General features: G+C 40.2%; 1 protein-coding gene across 1 annotated transcript; it reads left to right on the top strand.

The window, feature by feature from the left end:
- Nucleotides 1–5,224: 5,224 nt before the first annotated feature.
- LOC115178341 (zinc finger protein 660) lies at nucleotides 5,225–10,566 on the top strand. The gene is made up of 3 exons (XM_029739483.1): nucleotides 5,225–5,429; nucleotides 8,286–8,502; nucleotides 8,920–10,566. The coding sequence occupies exons 2-3, from the start codon at nucleotides 8,304–8,306 to the stop codon at nucleotides 10,332–10,334; spliced, it is 1,614 nt and encodes a 537-aa protein (XP_029595343.1). The 5' UTR covers nucleotides 5,225–5,429; nucleotides 8,286–8,303; the 3' UTR covers nucleotides 10,335–10,566.
- Nucleotides 10,567–12,385: the final 1,819 nt, after the last annotated feature.

The following is a 12,385-nucleotide window of genomic DNA, read 5'->3' on the forward strand; positions in this document are numbered from 1 at the left end:
TTAAAGTAACGTATGCCCATGTACATGACTAACATGTAAAACAGTAGCATAGTCTATAGAGGCCTGTATACTGGGGGCTGAGTCTATATATAGTATATACTGGGGCTGAGTTTGTATATAGTATATACTGGGGCTGAGTTTGTATATAGTATATACTGGGGCTGAGTTTGTATATAGTATATACTGGGGGCTGAGTCTACATATAGGATATACTGGGGGCTGAGTCTACATATAGGATATACTGGGGGCTGAGTCTACATATAGGATATACTGGGGGCTGAGTCTATATATAGGATATACTGGGGGCGGAGTCTATATATATATATGATATACTGGGGGCGGAGTCTATATATATAGGATATACTGGGGGCGGAGTCTATATATAGTATATACTGGGGGCTGAGTCTATATATAGTATATACTGGGGCTGAATGTCCCAAATTGTGCACTATTCTCTCTCCAAATGGTGCACTATTCTCTCTGTAGTGCACTGCATTTGACCATGACTATGGGCTATTCTATTGAATACAAAATAAGTCCATAGACTCCAGTAGAATTCTGTTGTGGATATTTTTATACATGATTAAACTCTGTAGAAAGGCTGGTTTGTATTGACATAAAATGTATTATTATGTCATGATCTGGATGGAACCAGTATTTTTTTTAAATATTGTTCTGTTCCAGAACAGTATAGATCCCTTTTGTTGTCAGTTCTGGTTCTGTTCCTTGAAATTCCGGTTTTCTTTTCTGTTCCCTGAACTGGTTCCAACCCCTGGTTTAGAATATTGTAAAGTATCCATTAATTAAATAATAAATGCAAACAAACTGTAATCTTCTTCTTCATTAAAGGTGGATGATGTTGGTAGATTGTCTTTATCCATGAAAAGTCAGTATTGTATCATGGTGATGATAAATCATAAGAATAAAAGATGCCATTCACTCACTGCATTGTTGGAATATTATAAACTGGCTGGTTTGAGCCCTGAATGCTGATTAGCTGACAGCCATTGCTATATCAGACAGTATGACAAAACCGGTATTTTTACTGCTCTAATTACGTTGGTAACCAGTTTATAATAGCAATTTGGCACCTTGGGGGTTTGTGGTATATGGCCAATATATCACCGCTAAGGGCTGTATCCAGGCAGTCGGCTTTCCGTCGGGCATAAGAACAGCCCTTAGCCGTGGAATAGTGGCCATATACCACACCCCCTCTGGCCTTATTGCTTAAATATAAGAGGCTACTCTGGTGAATGTTTGTGATGAATGGAGAGTGGATTATCTACTTTACACACAATCTCTGCTCTACTTGTTCAGTTTCCCAGAGAAGAGGCTACACCGGAGAATGTTTGTGATGAATAAAGAGTGGTGCTCATTTAATAAAGTTAGATCAAAACTGAATCAATGTAGGATCATTGGCTGAGTTTACACAAGCAGCCAAGATTTGATGTGAAAAAGTGTCATGTGATTGGTCAAAAGACCAATGAATGGAGAGAAATAAAACTCAATTTGGCTGCCTGTGTAAACGCAGCCATAATGACAGTATTCTACATTTGTGCTCACCCTCCTTTCACATTTCTCAACGTGAATTTAAAAAAGATCATTTTTCAAGTCTTAGATCTTGAGTTATGTACAGTGTTATTTTGAAGTAGCCTAGTGTTGTGAATGATGTACGGAGAATGAATTTTAGAGCATATGGCGATAAAGAACTAGCCTGTCTTTTGTTTCAATAAAAGCACGTGGCCTATTGTCTATAGTGGCTCGAGTTGTTGAGTTTTGACGGCATGAGAGAAAAATGCGATCGTTCATAAAATCATCCAGATCAATCTCATTTGCCAAGAAAAATAACAGCTAAAAGACCGTGCGAAACACTTTCCAAATGTTTTACACAAAAGTGTTGGGGAAATTGTTTTGCACTCCGTGCAACGTTGTGCTGGAACACGAGAGAAGGTCGACAATCAACAGTCACTTCGAATCAGCAAAGTATATGAGAATGTCAGAACAGTTCCCACAGCAGCGGCAGATCACCATGACTGAAGTGGTAGCAGGGAAGACTGGCAAGCGCTGAAAGAGTCAAGGTGAGTGGCTTCACTCAAACTTTTGCTCCACTAACCTTGGCTTTAGTAGGGTGGTCGGCACTCTGCTTTCCCCAGTCTGTCTATGGAGAGCGCTGCTCAAAGCGCTGAGTGCAATTTGTCAGCTTTGCCATATTAAACTTAATACGTATGACGAAAGCACAATCTTTCTGGATTTAAAAAGAAAATGGTAATACCGTTTAAAAGTACATATCAACCACAATACTCAATTTTTACGTGTTCTGTTCTTCATCTCCCTTACGACCCTTTCAGAAAAAATCACACTCAAGAATTTTGAAGACGACAAAAATCGATGCTCAAATTGAAAGCGATTGATCAGCTTTGAATCTATTTGTTTTGTTTGAGAGAGAATGTGAGTAGGAATGGGAGGTGCATCTTGTGTTGATAGCAAGCCCCAAGCCTGATAGAGAGGAGAGGTGTGTGTGTGAGTGAATATATTTGGTCTAATTAATTGGTGCAATTGTTGTTTCTCAGATTTGTGAAGATTGGGTACACACTTGCACAACAGTCAACATGCCCCTTTCCAAAAGTGATCACTCCTCAATGAGGCAGTTTCTGAAGGAGAAAGTCATCAATGGAGGTGCCATCCCTGGATACCACCAGCTACAGGAAAAGTACTTGGGAGATGTCTACTTGAAGGTGAAGGAAGAACTCAAGCAACATCTTGCAGGGAAGCCAGTGGCAGTCATCTTTGATGAAACTCCAGATGTTGAAGGAAGATGTGTACTAAACATCCTCATTGCGTATGACACAGACAATGCTGTGTACATGAAGAAAGCCTACAAAGCTGCACTTCAGTCATTGTTCCCCAACTTCCTGCACATAACATGCATGGCTCACATTATGAATCTCATAGGGAGTGCTTTCCACCAACATTCATGCTAAGTTTTTTCGCAGATGTTTTACCAGGCAGGGGCACGCAAAAGAAGATACCTTACCTTCCTCACCAACAACCTGGCAGAACGGAAGAGAGCGACTATGGCTCCCAATCCATGTGCAACACGCTGGAACTCATGGTTCTCAGCAGTGCAGTACCACTTCGAGCAGTTTGGCCTCTACAATGGGTCCATGCTGTGTTGTCATGTGTTGCTGCCATGCTGTGTTGTTGTCTTAGATATCTTTGTGTAGTGTTGTCTCTATTGTCGTGATGTGTGTTTTGTCCTATATTTTTATTTAATATATTTGTATTTTTAATCCCCCGTCCCCGCAGGAGGCCTTTTGCCTTTTGCCAGGCCGTCATTGTAAATAAGAATTTGTTCTTAACTGACTTGCCTCGTTAAATTAAGGTAAAATAAATACAAATGGAGATGGAAATACAGGTATGATATAGTGCTGTCTCTATTGTTGTGATGTGTGTTTTGTCCTATATTTATATTTAATTTATTTGTATTTTTAATCCCCCGTCCCCGCAGGAGGCCTTTTGCCTTTTGGTAGGCCGTCATTGTAAATAAGAATTTGTTCTTAACTGACTTGCCTCGTTAAATTAAGGTAAAATAAATACAAATGGAGATGGAAATACAGGTATGATATAAATCTACATGCATTCTACAATTGCTTAAGTCATTGTCATATCATTGTATTTATGCCGTGATGTCATTTCATATTTCATAGTCATATTTCAAATGTTCCTCTTTTTTTATTCCGTGTCATTGACAGGTGTGTGGCCAAAGTGCACCACAGACTGTAGAGAAACTCCACGAGATGCTACAAGACCACGAGCTGGTTCAGTTGCTGCAGATTCAGCTTAACATCATGGCAGACAAGTGTAAAGTCATCCTGCAGCTTCTCGACATCTTCCAGAGCAGACGCCCCGTGGCGACAAAAATCTTTCATTATTTAGAGGACTTGCAGATTAATATTGCAGCCAACAAAGAACTACAGTAGGAGGCTTTTTTACACTACTTCAACGCAGTTGACGACTTGCCCTTTGCTGTGAAAACAAAAATCTTGAACTCTGTTGAAGAGGCATACAGCAATGCAGAGGGAAAAAAACTTACAAAGTACATGTCAGATGGACAGCCTGCCATGGAGTTCCTCCAAGAAGTTAGGGTGTTTGATCCACGTCACATTGTGTTTATGGTTGACAGTGTCCAGCTACAAGGCTATTCCAGCTACAAGGCTATTCCAGGAACTTGAGATATAATGTCTTAATTGCAGATTGGACCCCAGGTGTTTCTTTTGTCCTAGTTTAATCTTTTTTAGTATTTACAGATTATGGGGGCATGCATTTTTTAATGTTGGAACTCTGAGCTAGCTTCCACCCCTTTTTTGTTCAGAAAAAGAAGCTGTTCAGGAAAATTTGAGCACTTTAAATGTTTCCAATTGTTTTTGTATTATGTATTCTGCTTAAAATCGTCATAAAACTGAGCACATATGACTTTTAATTGCTTTATATGAAATTAACGTGAGAGAAAAAATGTCACAATGTATCACAGAATTTCAGAAAAGCTGCCACAAAATCAAGCATTTTTGGAAGTAGAAATCAGAAAAGAATGTCTTGAAATCCTGTATTATGTTGGTAGATTGTCTTTATTGATCTCAGTATAGTCACTTTAAATAATTTCACTTTAACAACGTTTAGAGCATGGTGTTTGCAATGGTGTTTGCAACGCCAGGGTTGTGGGTTCGATTCCCACGGGGGCCAGTAAGGGGAAAAAAATGTATGAAATGAATTGAAATGTATGCATTCACTACTGTAAGTCGCTCTGGATAAGAGCGTCTGCTAAATGACTAAAATGTACATGCATTACTCATCTCATATGTATATACTGTATTTTATACAATCTTGCCTATGCCTCTCAGTCATCACTCATCCATATATTTTATATGTACATATTCTTATTCCATCCCTTTAGATTTGTGTGTATTGGGTAGTTGTTGTGGAATTGTTAGATTACTTGTTAGATATTACTGCACTGTCGGAACTAGAAGCCAAGCCTTTCGCTACACTCGCATTAACATCTGCTAACCATGTGTGACCCATACAATTGATTTGGTCGTAACATTATGATAATAAATAAGGATAACAGATGCTGTACACTGTTGTAATAATATAACATCACACTGCAGATAGAATGTAATGATAGCTGTCTTGTTTTGGTTGAAATATCTATTTTCGTATTTTTTTGCCTGACTTCTTTCCGTCAGAGGCCGGTAAAATATGCACAATGACACCGCTGATACGACGCTCACGAACATTTCCTGCAGCATCTCATAATCCAGACCAAACTCACTCGGAAAGTGGATACATTTTCCCCGCTTGCTCTACGAGACCTCACCATTTCCTAAAAATTCTTTTCAGCCAAACAATTAGCTACAGGAAATCAGTTTCAGGTAACTGTTGCACATTTTTAACATGTTTTTAAATGATGCTTGTAACACGGTCTGTAAACCAACATATTCAATGATGAAACGGCAGTGGTTGCCGCGGCCTGGCGTTGTTGTTATCCCAGCTAGCTAGCCGTTAGCCAGTTAGCTCCCAACATCTCCCGTCCAACCCGTGAGTGTAGTTAGCTAGCTAACATGCTAACTTTATTTCAGGGTCACGGTTGAAGTGTGACTTTTAATTCATAGTTAGCCAGCTGTCGTGTCGTCGTGAGTAAAATGACTGTTGCGAGAAATTAGCTAACCGGCTGCTCATTGTTTAGCCACAGGCCTTTTGGTAGGCCGTCATTGTAAATAAGAATTTGTTCCTAACTGACTTGCCTAGTTAAATAAATAAAACATTTGGTTTTAGCTATCTAGGTAACTAGCTAGCAAAATTAGCAGGACTAAACGTTGGTAAACTAACATTAGCAGGTGTTGTGGAAAAATCAGCCCCCCAAAATGCGTGAACGCGCGCGCACGCAATTCTACATTTTCTTGCCTGCCGAAATCCCCCCCTTCTAATTTCCTTATTTTGTCACTCGTCAAATACTTTCTGTGGCACACAGAGTCAAATACTTTCTATAGAACAAACTTCACGTCAGGATATGCAACCGAAATGAATAATGAATGTTTGTGTGTTATATTAAACAGACATTTCAGAACAACTACTAGTCAAATAAGACATGGGAGAAATGACGAAGTTTGGCAAAGATATGTATTTATAGACTAATACATTTGAAACAATTAGCCAAACCGACAACTGCAGACATTATTAGTGCCTGCCCCGCGATCAAACCGACGTAAAAAATGTAATGAAACGCAGCCTAACTGATCAGAAATCTCAACTAGGAAGCAAGTCGCAGCAATGAAGAATTGAGTGTCTGCGCCTTCACGCGAAGGGGGGAGGGAGAATTCTGGCATGGGGGAGATTTTCGGTACAACACCAGCTACCAGTTTATGCAAACGATGATCTTTTTGGCCTTCCTGTGACATCGGGTGCCTTAGGTGTCCTGGAGGGCAGGTAGTTTGCCCCCCGATGATGCGTTGTGCAGATGATAAAATAATTTATGTTTTAAAGATAATTATTAAATAATTCTACCCTGAAACGTAACCATTAGGGATTCTAGTTTATGTAGCATGTATAAGGGATAATTAAAGTATTAAACATAAGTCCAACTAGGTTGGACTGGGAGGGAGATAAATGTGTGTGTCTAAGAAAATACCGAGAACAATTACCCGACCTGGCTAGAACTCTGAGAAACTTATGATAGGACAGGGAGTCAATTTCAAGGTTCCTCTAATCTCGGGGGAATGGAATGAACAGCGCTGGGTAGTGATACACAGTGGCGAGAACTCTGGAGAAGCACAGAACTCACCTACTGTTCGTGTGTATGTATGTGCGTAGGAAATCTACTGTTTGTGTGGAAGTATAAAATGGATGTCTTTGTGTAATGGACTTCAGAGTACCCTCGTGAATAAACATTTTGACTATTGTAAGCTGGGACTCTCGTCTGTTTCATTCAACCAGAATCTTACAAACTCTGGGTTGCAGACTGAGTAGATTAATTGAAGTTTATGAACATTGATAACGGAATTCACATAACAGCAGACCACACAACCCTCTTGAGAGCCCTAGCGTCATGTCATGAATATGCATGGCATATCGAGACTCCAATGTTTTTTCTAAAAGTTGTGTGTCTCGCATGTCACGTGTCCTACTTCTATCAGTACACTCGCAACAACATAAGGATGACAAAACTTCTATTCGATCAAGTAAACCTTGTGCAGCAAATAAGCCATGACTTTTTTTGTTGACCAAAATCGACACACTCATTGACCTCCATACAAAACTCCCTGCTTGGTGGGCGAAACAATGAGAAAAATGCCACCTGCTGGAGGGAGACAGATTTGCAGCTGAGTTGGGCCTCTCTTCCTCTTTCTCTCTGTGTATACTTTGTACATAAGTATTTCTATAAGATATTATGTGATTTGTTTGTTCATTTGTTTATTTTTTCAAGTCTAAATGGTCAACAATGTGTGTACTCCTATAATTTATTGCACCTTCCACAATCTTCTGTACGTTGTGCTGCAGTAAAAGGTCCATTCCACTCAGGAACACTTCAAGTTTCCAAGTCCAATGAGTTTACACCCACAGAAGCGTCTCTTTTTTCGTAATATAATCGCAATTGGATATCACGAAATTGAGAGAAAGGGGGTAAAATACACACGAAAAAAACAGTTCTAGACTACTATTAATAATTTCCACTGAAAATTAGACAAAAACAGAGCGGATTGACAGTTTTTGCTGTTTGGTGCCATCATTGTTACCAAACTTTGTAGAATTTTCTGTGTAAATTGTTAAAATTAGTCCTTGTGCATGGAGTTGTATGGTTTGTTTAACTTTGTATTCATTGGTTTTTCATACATTTTAAAGTGACAACTCTGTGTCTACATCACTCTGTTACCTAGGAATTGCCCCTAATTCTAACACAAGAAAATGCTTGTGTTGCCTAATAGCCTACAGGCGAATGTTTGAATAGGCTACTGAGGATGGGGTGGTAATTTCAATCACTGAGTGTATCAGATATTAGTAATGAATTTGAACTGAATATGCTTGTACTCAACAGCCAGTGGTTTTCTTTACTTATAGCCTAATCTGACTGGCTGTTGCCGTCAATCCTATATTTATTTTATGGAAAAAGGGTTCCTGCTGGACGGGATGTGTGGTTAGCTAGCTTAGATACATTTTTGTTGTCTTTTCTGGAGCTATACCACGATCTAGGTTTGAAAATCACACTGAACTCTTTCGGTCTCCTTTTTTAGATCCACCTCCAGCCTACCATGTTTGAACCAGGTTCTGGTTGTGGTGTTCCAGCCCAGAGAAGCTCACAGCGGGGTCCAGAGATGCTGTCAGTGAAGCTGGGTGACTGCAGTCAAACAGTGGAACTCAATGTGATTGTCAAAGAGGAGGAGGAGGAGAGAGAAATCAATGAGCGGGAGGAGGAAGAGAGAGAGGAGGACAGGGACTCTGTTGACTCAGGTAAATTCAGGCAAACATCCTCTTTGGTTCAGAGAGTTGAACAACCCAAAATAACTTTTGATTTTCTGGTTAATTAAGAAATGTAAACATATGTTTTCGGTTGTCGAATAAAATGTTAATTCAGAATATTTAGGCAAGTTAGCTGGCTAACTCATTGATTATGCTTTGTAGTATAACCCTCGGGCTTCTGTATGTGTAAGAGGGAAGGCAAGTGCCCCCAAAAAATGGCTACCGACCATTGCGCAATGCATTGTAATTTGACAATGGCAGAATTATCTATGTGCAATGCAACAAGCCCCTTGCAAAGTATATCTTTCAATACACTGTTAATCCTAATTAATGTGGAATCCTGCATTAAGCTAAAATACTTTGTTCCTCTGTCTGTTTCTTAGCCTATATCTGTTCATATTCTTACAGGAGAGAGCCCCAATCCAGACTCAGTCAATGAGCCCACTTCCACAGCATCAAGACTACCTGGTTGTGGGAGTTACCCCTGTCCTCAATGTGGAAAGTGTTTCAGTCGAGCAGGAGACCTGAAGACTCATCAGAGATCCCACAGTGGAGAGAAACCTGCCAGTACTTTCAATGTGATTGTCAAAGAGGAAGAGGATGAAAAGGAAATCGCTGAGAAGGTAAAGAGAGAAGTTAAGGAAGAGCAGGAAACTAGTGGTGTAGTTGACCCAGATACATCAAGACTATCTGGTCTTGGTCGATTCCCCTGCCATCAGTGTGGGAAGAGTTTCCGTTCCTCAGGTAATCTAAAGAATCATCAAAGAGTACACACTCGAGAGAAACCATTTCACTGTGCCACATGTGGGAAGAGTTTCCGTGAAAAATTCAACCTTACGGGACATGAGAAGGTACATAGTGGGGAGAAGCCTTACCACTGCACGCAGTGTGGGAAAAGCTTCAATCGTTCTGGAAGTCTTAAGGAACATCAAAGAGTACATACAGGGGAGAAGCCTTATCACTGCTCTCTTTGTCAGAAGAGTTTTAGTCAGCCAGGAAATCTTAAGAAACATCAGAGAATACATACAGGGGAGAAGCCTTACCGTTGCTTTCTGTGCGGAAATAGCTTTGGTTTCGCTGGAAACCTAAAGAATCATCAGAGAGCACACTGTGGAGAGAAGCCTTACCACTGCTCTCGGTGTGGGGAGGGATTCCCTCAACTAAAAAGTCTTAAAAGCCATCAGAAAATACATATTGGAGAGATGCCTGCCTGTACTTTCAATGTGGTTGTCAAAGAGGAGAAGGATGAGAAGAAAATTGATGAGAAGGAAATGAGAGAAATTGAAGAGGAGGACAATAGTGGTGTTGTTGACCCAGACACATCAAGACTGCCTGATCGTTACATCTGTCCTCAATGTGGAAAGAGTTTCAGTACCTCAAGTAATCTTAAGAGTCATCAAAGAGTACACACTGGAGAGAAACCTTTCCTCTGCTCCCAATGTGGGAAGAGTTTCAGTGAGAAAGTAAACCTTAAGAGACACGAAAGAGTACACAGTGGAGAGAAGCCTTACCACTGCACCATATGTGGGAAGAGCTTCAATCATTCAGGAAGCCTTACAAATCATCAGAGAATTCATACAGGGGAGAAACCTTACCACTGCTCACTGTGCGGAAATAATTTTCGTTTTGCTGGAGACCTAAAGAATCATCAGAGATCACACAGTGGAAAGCCTTACCACTGCTCTGTGTGGAGAGGGATTCACTCAGCGAAGAAGTCTAAAAATCATGAGAGAATATCCATTGAAGGGAAGCCTGCTTGTGCTTTCAATGTGATTGTCCAAGAAGAGAAAGAAGTTGAGGGAGAGGAGAGTGATGTGAAATAAAGGTGAAGTGAGGATACATAAGCTAACTCTATAGGTATTGAAATTCACACCTATCCTTGCAATGGTGTCTTTTGTGACAACATGGTCATGGGCAGCACCATTTAGGGCTATCTTCATCTTCTTTTACTTCTGAGTGTATTGGAAGTTCACAAATAGGCCTGTATACTGGGGCTGTATATAGTGTATACTGGGGCTGAGACTGTATATAGTATATACTGGGGCTGAGTCTATATATAGTATATACTGGGGCTGAGTCTATATATAGTATATACAGTATATACAGTATATATATAGTATATACTGGGGCCCTATTCCCTCTGTAGTGCACTACATTTGACCATGGGCCCTGTTCTGTAGTGCACTACTTTTGACCATGGGCCCTATTCTGTAGTGCACTACATTTGACCATGGGCCCTATTCTGTAGTGCACTACATTTGACCATGGGCCCTATGGGCTATTCTATTGAATACAAAATAAGTCCATAGACTCCAGTAAAATTCAGTTGTGGATATTTTGTATACATGTTTAAACTCCGTAGAAGGGCTGGTTTGTTCTGTTCCGGAACAGTATAGATCCCTTTCGTTGTCAGTTCTGGTTCTGTTCTTTGATTTTTTTTTCTGTTCCCTGAACTGGTTCCAATCCCTGGTTTAGAATATTGTAAAGTATCCATTAATTAAATAATAAATGCAAACAAACTGTAATCTTCTTCTTCATTAAAGGTGGATGATGTTGGTAGATTGTCTTTATCCATGAAAAGTCAGTATTGTATCATGGTGATGATAAATCATAAGAATAAAAGATGCCATTCACTCACTGCATTGTTGGAATATTATAAACTGGCTGGTTTGAGCCCTGAATGCTGATTGGCTGACAGCCATTGCTATATCAGACAGTATGACAAAACATGCATTTTTACTGCTCTAATTATGTTGGTAACCAGTTTATAATAGCAATAATGCACCTCGGGTTTGTGGTATATGGCTAATATACCACCGCTAAGGGCTGTATCCAGGCAGTCGGCTTTCCGTCGGGCATAAGAACAGCCCTTAGCCGTGGTATATTGGCCATATACCACACCCCCTCTGGCCTTATTGCTTAAATATAAGAGGCTACTCTGGTGAATGTTTGTGATGAATGGAGAGTGGATTATCTACTTTACACACAATCTCTGCTCTACTTGTTCAGCTTCCCAGAGAAGAGGCTACACCGGAGAATGTTTGTGATGAATAAAGAGTGGTGCTCATTTAATAAAGTTAGATCAAAACTGAATCAATGTAGGATCATTGGCTGAATTTACACAAGCAGCCAAGATTTGATGTGAAAAAGTGTCATGTGATTGGTTAAAAGACCAATGAATGGAGAGAAATAAAACTCAATTTGGCTGCCTGTGTAAACGCAGCCATAATGACAGTATTCTACATTTGTGCTCACCCTCCTTTCACATTTCTCAACGTGAATTTAAAAAAGATAATTTTTCAAGTCTTAGATCTTGAGTTATGTACAGTGTTATTTTGAAGTAGCCTACAGTGTTGTGAATGATGTACGGTGAATGAATTTTAGAGCATATGGCGATAAAGAGCTATCCTGTCTTTTGTTTCAATAAAAGCACGTGGCCTATTGTCTATATTGGCTCGAGTTGTTGAGTTTTGACGGCATGAGAGAAAAATGCGATCGTTCACAAAATCATTCAAAACAATCTCATTTGCCAAGAAAAATAACAGCTAAAAGACCGTGCGAAACACTTTCCAAATGTTTTACACGAAAGTGTTTGGAAAATTGTTTTGCACTCCGTGCAACGTTGTGCTGGAACACGAGAGAAGGTCGACAATCAACAGTCACTTCGAATCAGCAAAGTATATGAGAATGTCAGAACAGTTCCCACAGCAGCGGCAGATCACCATGACTGAAGTGGTAGCAGGGAAGACTGGCAAGCGCTGAAAGAGTCAAGGTGAGTGGCTTCACTCAAACTTTTGCTCCACTAACCTTGGCTTTAGTAGGGTGGTCGGCACTCTGCTTTCCCCAGTCTGTCTATGGAGAGCGCTGCTCAAAG

This window comes from Salmo trutta, chromosome 38 (genome assembly GCF_901001165.1).
Source record: "Salmo trutta chromosome 38, fSalTru1.1, whole genome shotgun sequence".
Lineage (NCBI taxonomy): Eukaryota > Metazoa > Chordata > Actinopteri > Salmoniformes > Salmonidae > Salmo > Salmo trutta.